We start from the raw sequence: 22749 nt of genomic DNA, 5'->3' as shown, positions 1-22749 counted from the left end.
AAAGGTTCTGTCCTGGGTGGAAGGGATTCGTTTCCTATAACAGGAAGTCTGTAGCACAGGCTAACAGGCAAAGGCCAAGAGCTTCACTTAGGCCCAGGGAAGGGATCTGTGACACAATCTGAAGTGTCTAACCTTGGGTATTAATCTGGGAAAGATCAGCGTATGGTACGTCAGGTCGAGAGTTAGGATTAGATAGCCAGGAGAGTGAGAACAGGCAGAGTAGAGCCTCAGAGCCTTTGGTGCTGAGGAGATGAGGTGCTGAGAAGAGGGGCGGGGCATGGGGCCTGAGTGGCAAGAACACCAGGAGGGAGCCTGTTTCAGAAGGCAAGTGAAGAAAGCATTTAGATGACATGTCTGATGAAGCTCAGTACATGGGCAAGAGACACAGCAATGTGGGGTCAAAGACCCCAGCGCCCCAGCCTGAGCAGCCACGGGGAGTATTAGACACCCCAAACACACCCATAATAATAAAGATTGGGCAAAGGAGTGGGGGATGTTTCCCATGCATTCCTAGAAAGGCTGAAAAATAGAGAAAGAGCTATACAGAGAAGTGCAGTGGGCAGAAGGCATCTCTGCGTATCAGGAAAAGACGGTTATTTTTAACTCAGAGGAATGGGCCCATAGAGCAGGAAGAAATGACTGTCCGGGCACCAGCGTGGGCGCAGGAGGTTCCAAGATCATCATCTTGAGGGGATGGTGATGGGACTCATTGACAGCCTCGAGCTGGGCTGGGTGAAAGCAGAGAAGAGACCAGACAGACCACTACCCTGTGTGGAGAGGCAGCAGGGGTGAAGGGTGCTGGGACCCACTGGGAGCAACAGGAGGTGAGGGGAATTGGCACCCTCTCCGGTCTCACCTCTCTGCTCATTCAAAGGAGAAGATTAAAAAGTGAGACTCAGCTGGGTGGTGGTGGCACACGCCTTTAATCCAGCACTTGGGAGGCAGAAGCAGGTGGATTTCTGAGTTCGAGGCCAGCCTGGTCTACAGAGTGAGTTCCAGGACAGCCAGGGCTATACAGTGAAACCCTGTCTCGAAAAACCAAATCCGGAAAAAAACACAAAACAAAATAAAAAATGAGATTCAGCAGTCAGGAAGGGAGAAAAGACAGAAATGGTCCTTTGCAGCTGACTTCTGGCTGAGGTCCATCTGGCCACCAGACTCACTAGGGACATAGGGCTAGCCTCCCTCCTTCTTGCTCCCGCCCCCCCCCCCCCCCCCCCCGCTCCTGGGGCCTGCAATACTTGTGATGAACAGCTCAACAAACTTGTGCAAGAGCTCCCCAGTCTCTCCATCGAGGGCAGGAGACACTGTTCACTAGGCCTGATCTCTTCCTTGTTCTTTCTCAGTCAGGAATCCGTCACCGACAAGATGAATCCGAAGGAAGATAAAGTGAAAATAATTTCAGAAGTAAGTCACTGCTTGGCTTCCCCTTGGCTTGGGGCCCTTTGTGAGTGAACAAGTTCTGTCTAGCAACAGGCATTTAAAGCATGCGTTAAAAGTCCCTCAATGGAGGAATGGATACAGAATATGTGGTATATTTACACAATGGAATACTACTCAGCGATTAAAAACAATGAATTCGTGAAATTCTTAGGCAAATCGTTGGAACTGGAAAATATCATCCTAAGAAAGGTAACCCAAAAGAACACACATGGAATGCAATCACTGATAAGTGGATATTAATTAGCCCAGAAGCTCTGAATTCTCAAGACACAATTAGCATATCAAAAGATACTCAAGAAAAGGGAAAGAGAGGGCCCTGGTTCAGAAAAGAGTTAATCCAACATTGTAGGGGAGTACCATGACAGGGAAATGGGAGGGGGGTGATTGGGAAATGGGCAGAGGGAAGAGGGTTTATGAGATCGATGGGGAGGGGGGAACCGGGAAAGGGGAAAGCATTCGGAATGTAAACAAAGAATATATAAAAAAAAAAGTGATGCTGCTTCCAACAACTTAACTTAGGCACAGACAGCTCTGAGATCCCGAAGGAGCTGTGGGGGGCTGTGCTCTGCACCGCAGCAGGTTCACTAGGGGTGGAAAACAGAAGGAAGGGCCTAGAGAAGCTTGCCTGACTGCGACTTAGTGTTGTCTCCTGTCTTGGTTAGGGTTCTGCTGCTGTGAACAGACACTATGACCAAGGCAACGCTTATAAAGGACAACCTTTAACAGGGGCTGTTTGTTTTGAACATGTTTGATCTTTTGCTGGCCTGTGATTAGCTAATGAACAGCCAAATAGGATTCTCTAAGACAGAAGTACTTGGTAGAAAAATACACACCCATCTATCTTTCAGTTCATTTGCACACTAAATTATTATCATTTGTTACATGTGACAACTACAGAAGCACCCTTAGGCCAGCATTAGTTGAATTTAACATCTAACTCACCTTCCACGAGTTCTTTATTTGCCTTTGGTGCAGGAGGAGGCAGATAAGGAAGGCATGCAACCCTCAGGCACCCTGGGATCTAATCTCTACCTGGATGGTCTGGAACTTTTGTCACCTTTTCATGAATCCAGCACAGAGCAGTTCTCATTGAATGCTACTGAGTCCAGCCCTGAGAACACCAATTCTAATAAATCTGACCATTTCCAACAATTGGAAGTTATGAAGGAAATCCTATCCCTGGAGTCTTGCCGTTTCTGACCAGACAAAGGAAGCCACCTACAGTAGAGAGAGTGCCCACTCAGCAGAGGCCAAAGTGTCCCTCCCCACCCTTGCTCCCACTTGGATTAAGGCTCATGTTTGAGACCACAGGATCCAAAGCCTCGGGCTCAGTTTTGTTTTGTTTTGTTTTTTAAGTTTAGTTTTGTCACATGTGCTTTGCTGTTTTACCTGCATGTATGTCTGTCTGAGGGTGTCCGGTCTCCTGGAACCGGAGTCACAGACAGTTGTGAGCACCATGTGGATGCTGGAGATTGAACCTGAGTCTCTGGAACAGTAGCCGGTGCCATTAACCCCTGGCAGCACCCTTCATAAAATCACACAGATTCACTTTAAGCAAGCTGTCAGGTCACTGTGGGCCACACACGCCTACCGCTGTCTGTTGTCCATGCCTTTAACAAATAGACTCTGGGGCTCTAGTGGTGAAGGAAGCCTGTGGCTTTGAGCATGTATTCCGTCCTCCCATAACTACTATGGACACTGACCCAGGGACTGAGGATGAACAACACTACTGGAAAACCAAGGATGACCTAGATGTCTCAATGGTTTGTTCAAAGCCCCAGAAAACTAACTAGACGTCAAGCCATGCTTGCCCACTCTGGCATCATCCTCTCGCAGATGTCTAACCTATAACAGTCCTTTGCTGGCAAGTCTGGAGAAAGGAGTGAGGATGGGGTCTCTACTCAGTACCCCAGGTAGACAGCTCATCACAAAACCAAAGGCCCGAGCCAAGCCCATTCTCTGGCTGGGAGCTCAGCTCCCTCCTCTGGAAGTGACCTCCATGTTCTAATCCCAATAGCCAAGGAGGACAGGAATGAGGGGGTAGGAGAGAGTGGATCAGCCAACAACACCAGATTTCTACGCTAACACCCAAGTTCTGTGTTCCAATCGTGCTTCTGTGGATTTAGCGAGGCAGTATGAGAATCGATGGATTTGTTGAGGAGAATGTCTCACTTTGGAACTCAGGCTGGCCTTGAACTTTCCAGGCAACCCAGGCTCGCCGCCTCAGCTCCCGGGCACAGGGATTGCAGCCAGCAAATCTGAGGTCTCTTCTTCGCTCAGAAGTGCCAACGCCCTCATTTATAAAATTTCATAACTCGAAAATGTGGAGGTTTGAACACCTCAGAGATTTTAGCTCTAACCTCTCAGGTATCAAATGTATAATGCATAACGTGAAAAAAGAACATGACATCAGCCTTTTTCCTCTCCGAAGGAGCTGCTGACATTCCCTGTGAGCTGAACTCTTCCTGCTAATTCAACTTCAGTAGTGTTCCCTTTTTCCCTTACCTGCTACTCACCTTGGAAGGCAGTAAATGAAATCTCAAACATGAGTCCACTGCCTGTGCCCTCCTCTCCATCTGCCCTGGAAGCGTCACTCAATACTCACCTTTCTTAGAGTGACAGTGAGGACCACAATGTACTGCCCTATAACACCTGGACCTGGAACACAGTAGGTGCTCAATAAATGTTAAAAGTATGAATGAGCACTTGTAACAATAAAAACAGGAACCTTAATACCATCCAGGTTACAATATTCCAGTCAGAGCAGGAGTTGTGTAGAGCATGTCTATTCTGAGAAGAGTGGCTGGTGGGTGGCCACTGAGATTTTGTTTACTGTCCCTTTGCATGGTGGTGGGAGCTGGTGTCAGAGAGGAACTCAATACCTCAAGAGGAACTCAATACCTTTGTTTCTCTTCTCATTTTGACAAAGGACTTCACTGGAGATGGTGTGGATGCAGAGACAGGAAGACAGAAGAATTCAAAGGTCCGAAGACAACAGAGAAAGAAAAAGGTGAGAAATGATGAGAACCAGTTCTGTCTGGCAGATTATTACTGACACATGTCGCTAACAGACAGGACAGCCTGCCCACAGCTCTGGGGAGCCACACAGGATACACCTGTGATGGCTAATCTTTGCTGTCAGCCTGACACTCGTAGGAAGAGGGAACCTCAGCTAAGGAATAGGCCTGTGGGATGTCTGTGGAGCGTTTGCTTATTTAATAATTGATAGAGAAGGGTCTGGCCCACTGCGGAGGGTCTGGCCCACTGTGGGCAGTATCTGTATAATAAAGGTAGGTGATGGAGAGCCGGGCAGCAATACAGTAAGCAGTGTTCCACTCCACAATCTCTGCTTCTGTTCCCGCCTTCGGGTTCCTGTATTCAGTTCCCACCCTGCCATCCCTCCATGGTGATCTATTACCTGGATGTGTAAGATGAAATGCGCCCTTTTCTCCTCAAATTGTTTTTGGGCACAGCAATAGAAACGTAATTAGAATACCCCCCCCACACACACACACAGAAAACAGCCCTTTCTTCGGTACCAACTCTGGGCTTACTCCTGGAAGTTGTAATTCAGGGATGTAAGTGAATGGTCTAATGTGAGATGCTGGTTGTAGGGGTTATTGAGAGGTGGTTCTCGGAATAAAGCTATAACCAATATTAAGGGCTTTCCCCCTCCTTCCTTCCCTCCCTCCCTCTATCCTTTCTTTCTTTCTTCTTTCTTTCTTTTTTTCTTCTCTCTTCCCCTCCCTTCCTACCTTCCTCCTTCCTTCCTTCTTTTCCTTCTTCCTTCCTTCCTTCCATTTTCTTCCTTTCTTCTTTCTTTCTTTCTTTCTTTCTTTCTTTCTTTCTTTCTTTCTTTCCTTTTCTTCCTTCCTTCCTTCTTTCCTTCCTTCCTTCTCTGTATATGTGTTATACTGTCTTTTCAGAGTCTAGGGGAAAGGAAAGCAGCCGATTTGAATGTTGCCACAGATGGCCATAGACTAGGGTAGGCGGTAGATGGCAGTGCAGGATTGCAAATCTTAAGCGGCTCCCTCTTTCTTCTATCCGGAGTTCCAAATTCTGCGTTAGTCTCCGCCAGAAATTAACTCCAGCCTCCCCAGCCTGCAGCCCCTGCTCCCCCACCTCTCTGCAGGAGCTCCCCTCCACCGCTGGAAGCATCCCTGTAAGGTAACTCAGGGCTAAATACTCCCTAAATAAGGCGCTGCTCTCCTGGAGAAGAAAGGCAGGAAAGGGGGCGTATGGGCTTGCCGGGAGTAATCATTAAGCCAGCATGGGAGGGAGGGAAAGGAAGCGCCATTTTGAGTTAGCAGTCACGTGATGAGACTGCAGTCTGAGCGAGAGTAGACCTGGGAGGGGGAGAGGGGACTGGAAAAGGAGGGCTCAAACCACCCTTCCTGCTCCTGGGAACTGTGCACACTTCCTGCTTCCCAGGGAAAGAAGGGAGGAAAAGAGCCTTCTACCTTTGCTGCAGGCTTGGTGTAGCCTGGGGGAATGTGCTGGGGGCCGAGGAAACCGCAGCAGCGCGATGGGGCCACTCTAGGAGACCAGGGACGCCCACAGCCACATTGTGCTGAAGTTTATACCCATTCTTACCAGTTCAGCCTGTCTGTTGCTCTGGAGCCTTGGGCAGGGGACCCTGAGATGTCAGATAAAAAGTACCTTAAAATCACAGAGTGAACAAAGAGCGACCAACGATAAAGCTGCCTGGCATCTAGGACCAAGTAGGAGAAAGCCGCAAGAGGGATGTAATAACTCAGTGGCTGAGTCTCGGAAGCCCTGTTCATTTAACCTGCTCTAGAGCCTGGATGCCGTCCAGGGTTTTATTCAAACGTTCACATCCTTTAGAATCATCTATTTCCATCTGAATCTCTATGTTGCAATTACTCGTGCATAACAATGAGTTCACAGAGAGGGGGCAGAGCTACCTTTCCCCCACACTTAGCAACTCGCTTTTACAAAGTAAGTAGTTACAGGCTTGCCCTGAGATCACAGCCAGACTGAGTTGGCTGTGAGCTTCATTCTGCCTGGCCACACAGACATCCATACCAGCCCTGCTTCCTCAAGACTTTGATGAAGATACCATAGGTTATCCTTAGGTGCAACCAGTGTGGAAACTGTATCAGCCCAGATTAGCCAGTGACACTTGAACAGTCCTTTCCTATCTATTTGGTGTTGGAGATGAAGTGTTCTGCAATTTCCTGCATAGCTTTAAGTGTTTTCCCTGGCAAAATGGGTAAATTATTGTCTTATTTCGAGATGCCTCAACACTATGGTGGGAAGCGCCCCCTATAGCAGCTCAGGCTGACCCCAGTGATCTGAGTAAGAAACCACAGTCTATAACATGGACGGTACTAGGTACTTACCACTTCTTGAGAGGAAGTCAACTTGAAGCCAACTCAACTCCAGACATCTCAGAAACATCTGATCTATTCACAGCCACCCAGCACTCCCCCAGAGGAAATGGTGTCAGACAAATTCCAAGATGGTGGGCAGCAGGAAGTGGTGGAGGAAGAGCCTGAAGCCAATCTCCTGAGCTTGACAGCCCGTCAGGGCCCCCGAAGTAAGTATCTTGGTTCATTCAACTGGTAGTTATTAAGTGCCAACCACAAACTCAGCACTAGGCAGTATGAGGCTTGGTTGGAGGTATTGTTTTTATGTATGACCGAGGCAAGGCTGCCTGGATAGGACAAAGCAAAGGGTAGTACAGTAATTCTCAGAGGTTGAGTTTTGGAAGCCCTTCTTTAAGGGAGCTTCACCCACCTTACTGCAACTCTGTGGTACAATTTTTAGGGTAGCATCAGTCTAGATGTCAAGACACACAGTTAGGGGGCTTCTCTATAACCAGGAAAGGTGGCTAGTAGGAACTGAAGTTGAAAGGACATGAATAATGTCAGATATGTCAGAATTCGAGGGAAGGTGGCATAGAGGAGACAGGAGAGTCAGCGAAGCAGAATAGGAATCTGACTGAAGAACAGAGGCGCTGCTACTCACCCTTTACAGCACTGACACCTGTCCCCTGCACAATAACCTCTAGGAAGCTTGGGGCTGAGGGAAAAGTGGCAAAAGTGCTTGGCCTTGTAAGTGTGAAAGTCAAGTTCAAATCCCCAGAACCTGTGTAAAAGCCATACATGGTAGCACATATCTGTAACCCCAATACCTCTATGTCAGCACCTCCTATGAGGTAGAGATGGTAGATTCCCTCAGTGCTTACCATCCAGCGAGCCTGGCACACACAGGCAACCAACCAAGAGACCTGGCTTCAAACAAGGTGGAAGGAGGGGACAAACGTCTATGGCTTACAATGAGTTCGAGGAGACAAACTCAGACCTGCACTCAGACATATGCAGATGCACTCGGACATATGCAGATGCACGGGGACATGCGTGCATGCACAGAAGGACTTTGGTTTTAAAGAGCCTTGGTCTGTCCTTGGACTTCCCAGCATTTGTTCTTCTTCACACGGCGAGCATCTTTCATTGTGAGCCCACTGTGGACAAGGGAAATGTGCTGGCTGCATCCTTCCAGTTGCACTCTTGTACTGTGGCAGAGCTGGGCAGTAGAGTAACTGGTAGACCAACCCTAAGGAAAGTGTGGCTCTGACAGCACGAAAGAGTCTTGCAATTAGAGCTGCTAAGAATCCCAGAAAAACAGACCAAGACTGATCCCACAGAGCTGTTTCTTTTTCTTTGCCTTTATCAGCTTGGGCTGCCTTAACTAAATATCATGGATCGCATGGCTTAAAATCAAGCATGTTTTCCACTGAATGCGGCCTGGGGGCTTCCTTGTTACCAAATGGAGTAGAGTTGCTCAAGCATGGTGGGTGGCTCCGTGGTTTTGAATTAGCAGCTGGGCAAGTGAGGCTGCCATCTTCAGAGGAACAGGGCAGCAGGAAGGACATGGGTGAGAGCTGGTGAACGGGAATAAAGACGCAGAGTACGAGATGCTCCTTGGGTACCCGTGTGGACATGGTCTGTGGATGTGGCACTCTGGTGGTGGGAGAGAGAGGCTGGGACTGGGCAAGGCTTCCTCACCCTTCCATGGAGAGCAGTCCTTTCTCCCCTCCATCCTGTCCCCTGAGCTGGTTTCCTTCAGTACACCTCACCTCATGGGCATGTCCCTGTGAACTGCTGGGAACAGACTGCTCTGCTGAGGCAGAACTTCCTCAATATGCACTGTGTTCGCTCTGCAGATCGGGCCATCTTTTGGTGCACACGAGTTTCTAAAGTTTGCTGTAGCTCCACTAATTGTTTTGTTGTTCTCACTTTTATATTTGGTGTCATTATCCGAAAGGTCATGTTCCAGGTCAATGTCAGAAAACTTTTCCCTTATCCATTTTGAGTTACTTTTTGTTTACTGGGTAAGGATTCAATTTTATCTTTTATTAATGAATTTAATCATGTACATTGTTGTGGGGCATATGTGTGCCATGGTGCACATATGAAGGCTCCAGGACAGTTTGTGTGACTCATAGAACTCGGGTTGTCAGGCTTGGTCAAGTGCCTTTCCTGCTGAGCCATCTCACCAGCTCCCAATATCTTGTCTTTGGACGTGTTTTTCCATTTGTTGAATAGAGATACTTTCCTATTGATTGGTCTTGGCGCATCTCTTAAGGATCATTTGACCATATGGTCAAGGGTTTATTTCAGGGCTCTCCATTCTGTTCCATTGGTTTACATTTCTGTCTTTATGCGACTACCATGCAGTGTTTGATGACTTTAACTTTCAAATGAGTTTTGGAGGTCGGGAATGTGAGACCTTGAAGGTTGTTCCCTTTCAAAACTGCTGTAGCTATTCAAGGTCCTTCGACGATACTTAAGCACTCTAGGGTAGACATTTCTATTTCTGCAAAACAAAAATCATTGTGCTCTTCAAAAGAATTGTAGTACATCTATAGATTGTTTGGGTAGTGCTGATATTTTAACAACACTGAGTCTTTAAGTCTACAAACACAGTCCTTCCATTTATTTTTCTCATCTTTAATTAATTCCTTTCAGCCAGATTTTAATTTTGGGTGCATGCACCCTTCACACCTTTCACTGATTTCCTCCTAAGTGGAAGGAATGTAGTTTCTGATGTTATTCTAAGTAGAACTGTTTTCTAAATTTTATTTTGAACTGCTTGTATTTGGTGTATACAAATGCAACATTTGTACGTTGGTGGTGGTGCTCAGTGGACCCTCCTTGTGCTCCCACAGGTCTTGTGCCTGTCTGAAGTCATGCCACTCACAGTCTGAAGGCCTTGAAGACACAGAATGACTTCTGCCTCACCCAAGGCTAAAATTCAGATGTCCCTCACAATATGTGCTATGTGAACTGTGTCTAGATCTTGCCTATCTGCTCTGTCTTCAGACCTTGCTGGTTTAGGTGTGTGCAGACTGTGTTCCGCAGCCTTGCCCTGGCTGACCGTGTGTGTGTGTGTGTGTGTGTGTGTGTGTGTGTGTGTTTCTTACCTTGGCCCTTTACTTCCCAAACCTCACAAAGTTCTGAACTTCCCATGTAAACTCATGCCATAGGGCCTCACCTTGTCACCTCCTGTCACTCTGTAGCATTCATACAAGTCTTCTAGTGTCGTCAAGGTCACCCAACATTCAGAGACTGAGAGACCCACACCTGTGACTGCATGGCCTTCTCTCATGCACAGGTCTAAGCAGTAAAACTTCTGGCTTCTAACTTGTTCATCTAAGACACATGGTCCTGACATTCCTTATACGAGAGAATCTCTGGATGCACACCAGTTCCAAATCAAAACAGCATCTAGTTTCAAAGCACATGCATCCCTTGTGAGTCCACCTTGGACCATCTCTTAACCAAGAAACAATCTAGTTTGAAGCCATTTCTTGCTAGCATATCTTTTTTGTTTTCTATTCATTCCTTCTAGTTTCTCTGATTAAAGTATCACTTTGGGGCCAGTTGCTGAGATTTGGGGGAAAATAAAATTTTGAGTAAATGAAAATGATGATGTATTTTAGACATATATTTTCAGTCATGAAGACCCAGAGTGACAGACACAGGAAAAAAATGTTCTGATGTTATACCCATAAGAGCTACCTGAAGGAATATATATTAGTATATAATGCCAGGAAAAACATTTAGAGGTTTTAAACATTTCTTAATTCTGATTTCCCTGACAGAATGTGAGCAGTATAATAAAAAGGCCCTTGGTAGATGCTTTTATATATGGTCAATGGTAATAACCCATCAGTCGAGAGAATATACGCACAGCAGCTAGGTGGATGTGCAGGGAATTATACTTTAAAAGGTGTTTCAGACAAGATAAACATTAGTGTTATTTGAGTCAAAGCTGATGGTGGCCATGACTGTTTCTGTGAGCTATATTGTGAGACCATTGCTACCATGGTACTCAATGAAAGCCATTGAGCTAATTCACTGTCTTTGATCCATTTTTTTTTAATTTGGTTATTTTACATATGTGAGTACACTGTCGCTGGCTATGTCTACATCTTCAGGAAAGATTTCTCTAGCTAAAGTGAGGATTAACCCTGAACCCTCTACTCCTCAGCCACCCATTGACCCCAGAAGCAACATTTTGGAGTCCAGTGCTGATGGAGCTGGCCAGTGTTGTGTGCCTCGGACAGCTGGGAGCCACTCATTCTGGCCTTGGTTAAACCAAAATGGCAGTCCCCGGCAGGACCCAGTTCCCCTTGCCAGTCCTCAAGAAACCAGTGCATGAACTTCCACCTTCAAAAGAGGCCTCAGCATTGCGGTCTGTTTCTTATGTGTAGCTCTGGACTAGCAAAATTACATCTCCTTTTATATTTAATTCACCCCCTGAAGGAGATACATGTTTTGAAAGTAATTTTCTTTTGTTTATTTATTTTTAAGGCTTACCTCCCATCCCTTCAGCTTCCAGAACTGGCTTTGCGGAATTTTCCATGAGGGAACGCATGAGGGAGAAGCTTCAGGCTGCAAGGGTAAGACCAACAGAGGCAATGTTCCTTTCAGGACCGACTGCAGCTCGCTGGGGCAGCTCTTGCTTGTTTTGTATGCTCCAAACTGTGTGGAGCTGTATGGAACAGATGGAAATCTGTTCTTCAAGTCCTAAAATGTTAATATACATACATAGCATTGGTGAAGATGAAAATTACACTGGAAGACGGTGGTCAATCTTCTAAATTATTTTCTTTGCTCTGCTCTACAGTGGGACAGTGCGTAGTTGTTTTCCTGATTCTTCTTTATTGAGGTAGCAGCTGAGATTCTTTGATAATTCATTATGTGTAATACTTTGCTGTTTGGTTTTTAAGTCCAAGGCAGAAAGTGCATTGTTGCGGGATGCCCCTACCCCTAAGCCCCGACGCCTGCGTAGTCCCAGAGAGAGGGAAACAGAGACTGAATTTGGCACAGAGGTAAGATGTGGATTCTTTCTACTTTGACATGAGACCCCCCCCCCAACTACTGTCTGACCCTAGTTTCTACTTCTGTAGAACAGAGACAAAACTACAAACAAATTCTTGATATCGTTTATGGACTGAGTTAACATGAATTAACAGTGTTTCTATCAGTAACAGAAACACAGTAGGTCCTCTTAGTTGGGAAATGTCTTAGTTTTTTTTCCCTGAACTAGATCCAAGGCCTTGAGCATGCCAGGCAAGTCCTCTACAGGGACCTTGTATCCATTGTTCTGCTTGATATATATTCTCTAAATATAAGCTGTTCTTATGGGCTACATACAGAGAGATGGGAATATTACCAAATCAGAACAGTATCCAAAATCAGGAACAACTCTGGTTCCAGGGTGAAAAGGGCCATTCAGCCTGTTCAGGCAGAAGGCCCAGCGCCTCACCTAGCCAGACCTGAGGCTCAATGAGAAAGATGGCTCTTGAACCCTGCCTCCTATGCCCGGACTTACACTTGGTCATAACTGATGCTTTTCTTGAGAGACTGGAAATGATCTTCTGTAAAATGATGTGTAGATCTACAGAGTAAAATAAGACTTTTCATTTGGGGGCCTACTGAGAACTAAGTTTTTTATTTGTTTAGTCTTAATAGAGCAGGGATAAGTAAGAAAGCCTTCAAGTATATCTAAAGTCTGTGAACACTGCAGCCTGTGGAACGACAAGATGATCAGAGAGCAGAAGATAAGCTGTTAGTCGACAGCTCTGGTTTCATTTCTGTTGCTGTGATAAAAATCTCTGATAAAAAGAAGTTCATGGAGAAAGGGCTTATTTGACTTCTAATTCCAAGTCTATCACTGCAGAAAAGTAAAGGTGGAATTAGAACGTTACATCCACAGAGAAAAACAAAGAATAAGTACACAGTTCCTTGCGTGCTTGCTGTTTCTACTCATCTAGCTTTCGTTACGCTCATATAGTTCAAGATCCGCTGCCTAGGGAATAGTGCCGCCCATGATGGGCTTTCTCCTCCTACATAATCAACCATCACCACACACACCACACACACACACACATACACACACACACACACACACACACACACACACACACACACATGCACACACGCACGGAGGGGGGGTGTCAAGAGGTCAATCTTATCTAAACTCTTTAGATCGAGTCTTCCTAGGTGATTTCAGGTTCTATCAAGTTGACAGTTAAGCCAGCACAAAGGCTAACCCTTAACTTGGAATGCTCTCAGTTTCTAGACTTCTTTGGGTTTAATATGTGGGTTTTTTTTTCCTTTACAAAGCCAAGTACAGAGGTGCAAGGCACTCAACAAGAAGCCGACACCAGGAGTTATTCCAGAATTAAGTTCCATGATTCTGTACGAAAAATCAAGTCAAAATCCCAGGTTAGAAATTCTGTTTAAAAATTATGTTTGTTTTTCAAAAATATCTAATCATAGGTGCATAACTGATTCCTGCTGCCATGCTTCATGGGGGGGGGGTTGCTGAGGGGGGAAGGGAGAGAGAGGCTGAGAGAGAGACAGAGACAGAGAGACACAGAGAGAGAGATGATTTCTACTTTTAAAATCCTGGAGGCGAGATTACTATCCTGCCCCATTGTGTGGAGGGAGGAAGGGAGAGCTAGAAGGACTGAGGGTGGTAATGAAGAGAGGTTGTGCAGCTCCTAAGTTGCCTCAGCTTTTATGATGGGGAAGGAATGACTCAAGGACCAAATAAATAATAATTGTCACTTGTTAAAATGAACAGATCTTGTATTTCTCATTATTAAACAAAACTTTCTCTGCAGTGTGTCCCACTGAACAATGCACATAGTACTTGACACCTAATAATCTCTCCAGAGGCAGATACTTTTATAAATACTATATATTTTATGCTTACTGGGATGCAATTATATAATTGTTAATATTTTTAGAAGGTAGAGCTGGAGAAAGATAGCTCAGCTACTAAGAGCATTGACTACTCTTCTAGAAGACTCAGGTTCAGTTCTTGGCACCCACATAGCTACTCACAATTATGTTATTCCATTTGTAGGGAATCTTCTGCCCTCTTCTGACCTCTGTGGGTACAGTATTCACATGGTGCACATACATGCAGGCAAAACACTCAAGCACATGAAATAATATTTTAAGAATTAACCAGGGCTACTTATTTTAAACACTCAATAACTGCCTGCAGCTCTTGTTAAAATTCCTGGCAGTGTGGTCAGGAGGCCTCCAGAAGCTACCCCACCACCAAGCCAGCTGTCAGATAATTACGTGGGGCTAATTCAGTTTCCCCGTCTGAGCTGCTGCGGCCTGTTTCTCTGCAGTCCCCTCCTGGTTTCCCATCTGCAGAAGAGGCCTATAATTTCTTTACTTTCAACTTTGATCCTGAGCCAGAGGAATCAGAGGAAAACCCACCAGTGAAAGGTGGAGATAGAGCTCATCAAGAGGAACAAGAAGGAGAAGAAGGAGCACAGGCTCAAGAGAGAGCAAAGAAAACGGTATCTGATACAGTGGTGGTGGTGAGGAGGGGGAGGGGAGAAGACAGATGAGGGAGGGGCAGGGCTGGGGAGGAGCCCATGGGACGCTTTGGAAACAGGAGGACCACTAAGCAAAGAGAATTGACCTAGGGCGATTTTCTGCCGTCCTTGCCACAGCCCACAGATTGGGCAGTAAGGACCTTATTAAATCTGCCCATCTTTTCTTGTGCAAGAAGAAATAAAGTATCATAGTGTGGTTTGAGGGTCTTCTTGCTAGACTCAATATTTCAGACATAGAGTACTTGGCTCCAGAAGACAAGGGTAGCCTGCCTCTCTCCCATAGGTTTGCAAGAGAGTGAGTTTTTGTGCCAAATACCACCCTGAGTATAAATTTATGCTGCAGAACTATGAACCTGGGTCCTTTAAGTAAATGTACTGGAATAGCATCTTCCAAGGCTGCAGGCCCTGTTAAGGATTACTGTAGTTTGGGTTTCCACTTCTGAGTTGGCTTCCTCTGTTGTGTAATTTTCCAGGCAGCCGGAAGATTAGGAGAAAGCAGCCAATGATAACCCACTTGTGAGATATGAAAGGTCACCTTCATCTGAAAAGACACAAGAGGGAACTACAGTTTGTGTGGATGTATGCACAGTGTGTGTGTGTGTGTGTGTGTGTATGTGTGTGTGCACAGTATGTGTGTGAGTTCATGTGCGTAAATGTGAGTAGGTATGTGCCAAAGTCCTCATGTGTAGGCCAGAGGAGATCTTCAGGTGTCCCTCCTCCCCTTCCACCTCCCTTGAGACAGGATCCATGCTGTTTGTCCACTGTGTGTGGCAGGCTAGCTGGCCAGTGAGCCTTCAGGGCTTCTCCTGTCCCAGTTCTCAGTAGGAGTACTGCAATTACAAATGCTCTTGGCTTTTATGTGGGGTCTAGGAACTTGAAGTTGTAGCCTCAGGTTTTTACAGTAAGCACCTTTACCCACTTACCTATCTCCCCCGGCCTGGAAAACATAATCTTATTGTAAGATGTATTAAGTTTCATGGGTTTAGTCTTAGTAATTCTCTTCCCAAGTCTGCTAAGACTCTTGGCGTGACTGTCTCTTGTTGTTTTCCAATGCTGTGTAGGAAGAGGAAGAGCTACTTAATGGTAAGGATGCCGAAGACTTCCTGTTGGGCTTAGATCCCACAGCCCATGACTTCGTGGCCATCAGGGCTGCAGAGTACAAGAGTGCCCACATTCAGCTGCAGAAGGAAAGAGAAATCCTCTTCACGCCTAGCCGGCTGGCAGGTACTCACTCTTCTTTCTATGCTCAGCTGCGACACCTTCATTCCCCCCGACAGAGAAGGACCACCCTTTCCGGAGATGATTCTAGGTTTGAATATGATTTACTCATTTAAAATGATCTTTGGGAGCTCGGGAGATGCCTCAGTGAATAAAGCGCTTGCTGTGCAGGCTGGACAACCTGAGTTTGAATCCGTGGCATCCATGTAAAAAGCCAGGTATAGTAACACCTGCCCGTAATTCCAGTGCTAGGGAATGGAGACAATTTGATCTTTGGAGCTGCCTAGCCAGATACGCTCTAGATCCAGTGGGGGATCCTGTCTTGTCTCAAAAACATAATGTGCACACATCCACACTTACCTGAGGACACACACACACCTGCTCCATGGCAAACAGGAGTCAGAGAGCAGCCTGCAACCAGAAACAGGCTCCCTTATTCCCAGGAGCCTTGCTGAAGAAAGGAAGGAGTAAAAGTCACATAAAAGATGACTTGGTGGTGGTGCATCACTGAGGACATAATATGGGTGAAGGGCCTAGTGTGATGACCATACCCATAGCTTCTGTCCCATTGCTGTCACTATTATAGATAGCAGTGGCTTTTCAAGGAGCACAGGATTACCCTAGGGATGCAGCAAAAGCACTTACCTGATTTTGCTGTTACATTAGTATATCTATGCTAAACTATGACATTAGTACATCTATATCTATAAGGATATATTATATTATATTATATTATATTATATTATATTATATTATATTATATTATTATAATATCCACACTCACTTAATCACACACATATAAACCTGCTCCATGGCAAGCAGGAGTCAGAGAGCAAATTAGGATACATATATATATATATACAAAAAAAACCCCACATACACACACACACACACACACACAAATATATTAGCTGATCAGTCAAAACTATTTTAACAAAAACTTACAATACCACAAGATACTGCTGACCTGGTGTTTTAGTCTAATGATAAGAATGAGGTAAGAATAAGTGTATCCTGCGCTTTCTGAGGACCAGAGGAGAGTTTTCTAGGAACAGGGCTTGTTCTGGTGGCAAGGGGTGGACTATATGGTGTCTGATGGCCACACAGAGACCAAGACAGCATGGTCAGGTACTTAGCGTCACCCAGACTGAAATGATTCTGAGCTCCCTAAGTACTAACTCTTGAGTTACATCCTGGCCCTCCAGCCATACTTTCCCACCCTTCTGTCTTCTTTAGTCCACTGTGCTGCCGTGAACCTCACAGCCTTTACAGAATCTAAACTTCGCTGCAGTCCCTCCCCAGTACAGAGCCCCGAGCCCCTCCCTGTGGTCTGAATAGTTCCCCTTTGCTCTTCCCTGCTTCCCAGTGCCTCTTCTTGCTACACCACAGTGTGCTGGAAGCAAGCTTGTCTCCCACCATGCACAGCCTTCAGGACAATGGTGTCTGAGGGCAGGGGCGAATTCTAAGAGTCATTAGGTGAATTTATTATTGTGTGAGCATCCCACAATATACTGTGTATACCTAGGTGGTACAGCCTCATATATATCTGACCCATGTTCTGAGCACATGGCTCCAAAGGGAAGACCAGCATAGCATGCTGATATTGTAGGAGCTCATGGCTAAGTACAGGGACACCTCTATCAGAAAGTTTGAGCACCACTGAAATCTCATATGACTGTGGACGGAGCATCGCCAGTGGAACCACTGTGCGGTTCATGAGAGTGACGGCAGGTGTTCTTGCCTTGCAGGGTTTCTTCCTCCTGCCCAGCACATCTCCCTCTCAACACTAGGGCTGCACGGTGGCTGCCCCTAAGCAGACTCCTTCTTGTCTCTTGAGTTCACCTCTTGCCTCCCTACGTTTCCATCAATTTTGTGTCTCTTCATCAGAAGTCCCTCTAGAGCAGTGGCTCTCAACCTTCCTAATGCTGGGACCCTTCAGTACACTTCCTCATGTTGTGGTGCCCCGCCCCAAACCATACATTATTTTCATTGCTACTTCATAACTGTAATTTTGTTACTGTTATGAGCTGTAGTGTAAATAGCTGTGTTTTCCCATGGTATTAGACCCTGTGCAAGGGTCATTTGACTCCCAAAGAGTCATGACCCATGGGTTGAGTTGTGTTCACTGCCATCTAAGTGATTCCACATAGCATTAGCCTGAGCTGAAACCCTGAGCAACATGAGAATCTGTCACTAGGGAGTTCTTAGTAAAGATCTGCTTTTTATAAATAAAAAAGAAATGAAGAGCACACAGATAGCCCTGGTCACTCAGTGCTCACTCAGAGAAACTGTTCCTCTTTAGTGCTAGGTTCCAGCCCAGGGCCTTATGTGTCCCGCGCTACCGTCTCGCCAACAAAAACGACGCGGCACACTCAGGATCCTTCTGCAGAAAGCTTTAATGCATCTTGAGAGGGAGAGCATAAGCTTACAGAGCGGAGACTCCAACGATCTGAAAACCCATCCCTTATATAGGCTGGTAGGCCCTCCTAGGACGTGGCACTTCCTAACTGGTTGCAGCTCATCAGCCCATATTACGACACAAGGTAGGCAGAGACCGAAGGACGGAAAATCACTTCAGGCATGTGCACTGACTTGTTTGCCGCTCAGCACAAGCCGGATGCGAGCGCCATCTTGTAATGGAGTTTGCAGGAGCAGCGGGCGGCTCCCCACACTTATGCATGTTGACCCCACTCTACGCTGACAACCTGCCCAGGCTGTAGCTTTTATAGTTTGTAAACCATTTCTTTGGGCTTGACATTATCTAATTCTCCCAGGAACCCAGTGCAGGAAAAATATTAGTAGTTCTTGTACAAAAGAAAAGAACTCCAAGTGCCTGAGTACGCCAGGATGAAAAGCAAGAGCTCAGACTCTACACCCTGACCCTTGGCTCTGAAAGTCAGCTTCTTCTCAGAGCACCCCACTGCTCAGTTCAGTGCTGAATTATTTAGGTGTTGTGTCCTAAGTACACGATTCTATATGATTTTTTGGGGCGGGGGTTGGATTTGGTTTTTTCGAGACAGGGTTTCTCTGTGTAGCCCTGGCTGTCCTGGAACTCACTCTGTAGACCAGGCTGGCCTCGAACTCAGAAATCTGCCTGCCTCTGCCTCCCAGAGTGCTGGGATTACAGGCGTGTGCCACCACCGCCTAGCTTCTATATGATTTTATAAATAAACACATTCATCTTTTCCTCTGTTCTGCTTCTAGGAATTAAGAAATAGAAATTTCTATTTCCTAAGAAATAGAAAAATATAGAAATTTTTTTAATTAAAAAAAAAATCATGTGATTTACTTACCCAAATGGCAGTTTGAAGGCTGAGGCTGACACTCACTTTTATTGTACTTATTTGTGAACTACATAGTGCCGACCTATAAAAAGCTTCCTGAGAATATACAGCCCAGATTCCTGGAAGATGAAGGTCTCTACATCGGGGCAAGGCCAGAGGTGGCGCGCACCAATGAGAACATCATGGAGAACCGACTGCTGATACAGGAGCCTGTAAGTGGGGACTGCGTTCTCCAGAGGAGCCTGGCACCTCACCACATACACTGGGCTCTTTTCCTCTGTAGAGTCTGAAGAGGCAGACTCTATAGAGCGTTCTTCCTAGTTCTGTCCTTTGTCTTTGGCTCTCATTACATTCTGAGAATCCAAACAGTACCAACGCTCAGCTGCCCAGAGCATGTCTCCTGTGAACTAGATGCTGACATTTTCCAGTTCCCCAACATTTTAATTGTCAGCCTGGAGAACAATCTCAATACTGTGTTCTCTTTAAATCTTTAACAAAGAGAACATAAGATCCTTGTTAAGCATTCAATTACTTGTCTTTCCCTTCTGCCTTGGTTTTTATTTTGATTGTCTGGGTTTTTTTTATTTTATTTTGTATTGTTTCTCGAGAGAGTGTTTTTCTATACAGCCCTTGCTGTCTTGGTGCTGTCCTGGAACTCCCTCTGTAGACCAGGCTGGCTTTGAACTTAGAAATCTGCCGTCTCTGGCCACCAAGTGCTGGGATTAAACTCGTGTGTCACTCTTGCCAACCCATTTACTTGTCTTAAATGTAACTAATAGTGGCAGTGTTAGGGAAGAATCGATTTCATGCAGACAGAAACTTCTAAACTTCTTTGAGAGCCCAAGGTGACACATGAAATATGTAACCAACATAGGAATTGTCTGCAAATGTTATCCAAAATGTTTTCTGCCTGAATATAAGGAAATATGGTCCTTCTCTCTGCTTAACCCACAGGGAAGGAAGTGGTTTGGAGATGATGGCAGAATCCTGGCACTGCCCAGCCCCATCAAGCCATTTCCCTCAAGGCCATCACTGTCCACACAGGTGCAAAGCCCCAAGGCCGAACTGGAGACTTTTTATAAGAAGGTACAGGTGCCCTCTTTGCTTTAAGTCCTTGTTAATACATGAAATCAAAGTTACACTTCTTACTGAATAGCTTGAGCTGAGTTTATAACTTCTACTTAGATTGTTTTTTTGTTTTTTTTTTTTTAAAATAAGTTACCACCTCAAACGGGAGTCTAGATAGTGATCATGAGTGAGCTGAGTCTGCCCTTACCTACACATTTCTTTTGCCCCTTCTTATCTCTTCACTAGTCACTTGTGCTAGAAAACTCTTCCTTCTCTCTTTTTTATGATCTAAGGGAGGTTTACTGTTCTTGTACATCCTTTCCCTCACTCATTTGAAGCTCTCTACCAAACTTCCCATATTTGGGTCCTTGATTTATTGTTCACGTGGTGAACTGGGTCTTTGGTCTCTTTCTGTGTCTTGATTCTTTGCCTATAGAGTAGGGTTAGCAATAGTGTCTTCCTCCTAGAGATTCTGTGCAAACTAAATGAGATAATATATGCTACCATGAGAAAATATCTGAAGCTTAGATATTTATTAAGAAAAGACATTTATTTATCTCACAGTCCTGGGGGTTCGAGAGCCTGGTGCCAACAACCGCTCAGCTCCGCTGGGAGCCTCAGGGAAGCTGCCATCACCATGATGGGAAGAAAGCTCATGGGATGATAATGGAAGCCATAGAGACTAACTAAAATGGCAGGGCCTGCTTTATAACAGCTCATCTCTTGAGAACTGGTCCCCTCCATGGGACCAGCATTAATCCCTTGTGAGGACAGTGCCACCGTGATCAAGCCTCCATCTGCCACCTGTTAAATGTCTACTGTATCAATAAAGCAACAATGCCCAAGGGACCAAACTTCCAGCATTCTAGACTCTGAGGGACAAACATCATTCATCGTTTCAAGTGCGTAGCATCTCTGTATTGATTAAATAAAACAGAATGGGCCTTTGATGACCACTCCGTAAGGTGGAGTGGAGAGCAGAGGAGACACAGGTCCCACTCCCTCTGCACAGACATCCACGGTCTGCTGTGCAACTCTGGGCAATCCCTTTGCTCTCTGATCTCTCCTTCATTAAAAAGTAGGAATGCTAATACTGTCTATGACCCTGCTAGGTCCTTGTGAGTGCTGAGATGACCCATGAGCCGCCTCTTTTTTTAATTCCAAACTTTTATAAAATAGTTTTTACAGGCAGGTGTTCATGAACGGCTGCTTTGTGAAGAAGGGTGATCCTGGATGCAGGTTGACACATAGATCCCAGCCAAGGAGATTTATCAACTACTTGTCACAAAACAAAGATGCATGTTAGAATTGGTAGTCAAGATAGTGTGATCTTAGACCTATGTCTTCTAACCCATCAGCCCATCACTTCATCTAGGTAGCCATATAAGCATGAAACATCAATATAATGAAGCATTAATTTATGGATAATGTTAGAAAACTTGGGTAGGTGATAGAAAATGGTTCTTTGGGAGCCAGTGAATCTGTTCCTTAGCAGTTCTAAGCTAATGTGGAAATGTGCCAAAGTTAAGGGATCAGATTGTCAGTTGTACCAAGAGTAAAACTGGCCAAGACAATGCTATTAGGACGTGAGACCAGATAGCCCTATTCCATTTCAGGTGGGTGATCTTCCCCCTCTTGACACAAGCTGAGCCTGCTAAAACTATTTGGTGGTTTTGCCTCATGGAGTGCCAAAGAAATTGTACCAATTTCCCAATTTGATGTAGGTAATCCCGCAATGATGGGTCTCCTCTCAGTGGTCTCTAGGTTGTGTCAAGTTGACAGTTAAAACAAACCAGGACAACAAATAACATTGTGTGTTTTTCTCACTTTTAGCATGACATTTGAAGAATGTAGACATTGTAGAGTGGTAGAGTCTGGCATTACTGTTTACCGCACGGTTAGCTTTCATGTGCTGCTAGCTCCTGATAGATATCCTCCTTACATTTTCCGAGAAGATAATAAGCTACTAACAAAGCACCATACTGTACTAGAGATCCCTTGCAACTGACTCTTCCTGGCTGTACATATGTATCCTCTGACTAATACTTTCCAGTTCACTCTTTTTTTATTATTATTATTATATGTAAGTACACTGTAGCTGTCTTCAGCCGCCATTAGAGGGTGTCAGATCTCTTTATGGATGGTTTTGAGCCACCATGTGGATGCTGGGATTTGAACTCATGACCTTTGGAAGAGCAGTCGGTGCTCTTACAGGCTGAGCCATCTCTCCAGCCCATCCAGTCCACTCTTACCACAGCTGCAGCAGTAGTCTTGTTGCAGACATGGGAAGAATCTCACTGGCTATCCCATGGTTGAATAAATAAAGAAAACGTGATAGATACACATAGTGAATGTGTTAGTCAGCTTCCCTTCACTCTAACAGAATATCTGAAGTAATCAGCTTAAGAGGAGAAAGAGTTAGGCGTGGTAGCAGATAGCACACTCTTTTAATCCCAGCACTTAGGAGGCAGAGGCAGGCAGATCTCCATGAGTGTAAGACCAGCCTGGTCTACAGAGCTAGCTCCAGGTCAGCAAGGGCTACAGAGAGAGACCCTGTCTCAAACAATAGCACAATGTTGTACCAAGGTATATTCAGAAATGTCTTTCTTTCTAGTCCACTCTTGGACTCAGCCATCTCTTGGGCTAAATAGCTTTTCTTGGGCCCTGACTTTGTTTTATCAGATGATAGAAATAAAGTCCCACTACTGGATCAGTAGTCAGCAATCCTTTAAAGGACCCTTGGTGCTCACACTGAGAGCCCCCACTCTGATGCTCACTCAGCCCAGCAGGAAGGAACTACCACTCAATAAAGCCATTCTCCTAGACCACCAACTCCAA

The 22749-nt window shown here is 45.4% G+C and overlaps 1 protein-coding gene across 2 annotated transcripts in view; it reads left to right on the top strand.

The window, feature by feature from the left end:
* Nucleotides 1–22749, top strand: part of Cc2d2a (coiled-coil and C2 domain containing 2A) — a 77678-nt gene that overhangs the window by 4889 nt on the left and 50040 nt on the right. Inside the window, exons 3-12 of one of the 2 annotated variants that reach the window (XM_052198917.1) lie at nucleotides 1347–1407; nucleotides 4373–4453; nucleotides 6880–7003; nucleotides 11286–11374; nucleotides 11705–11806; nucleotides 13104–13205; nucleotides 14129–14302; nucleotides 15403–15565; nucleotides 18919–19055; nucleotides 19798–19929. In XM_052198917.1, coding sequence (XP_052054877.1) covers nucleotides 1369–1407; nucleotides 4373–4453; nucleotides 6880–7003; nucleotides 11286–11374; nucleotides 11705–11806; nucleotides 13104–13205; nucleotides 14129–14302; nucleotides 15403–15565; nucleotides 18919–19055; nucleotides 19798–19929 — 1143 coding nt within the window. In that variant the 5' untranslated portion in view covers nucleotides 1347–1368. Of the gene's footprint in view, nucleotides 1–1346; nucleotides 1408–4372; nucleotides 4454–5529; nucleotides 5611–6879; nucleotides 7004–11285; nucleotides 11375–11704; nucleotides 11807–13103; nucleotides 13206–14128; nucleotides 14303–15402; nucleotides 15566–18918; nucleotides 19056–19797; nucleotides 19930–22749 lie in introns of those variants that run through there. The other variant, XM_052198918.1, reaches the window with a different exon arrangement.

The sequence above is a fragment of the Apodemus sylvaticus genome, chromosome 11 (genome assembly GCF_947179515.1).
Source record: "Apodemus sylvaticus chromosome 11, mApoSyl1.1, whole genome shotgun sequence".
Classification (NCBI taxonomy): Eukaryota; Metazoa; Chordata; class Mammalia; order Rodentia; family Muridae; genus Apodemus; species Apodemus sylvaticus.
This window is presented reverse-complemented; position numbering and strand designations above follow the sequence as displayed.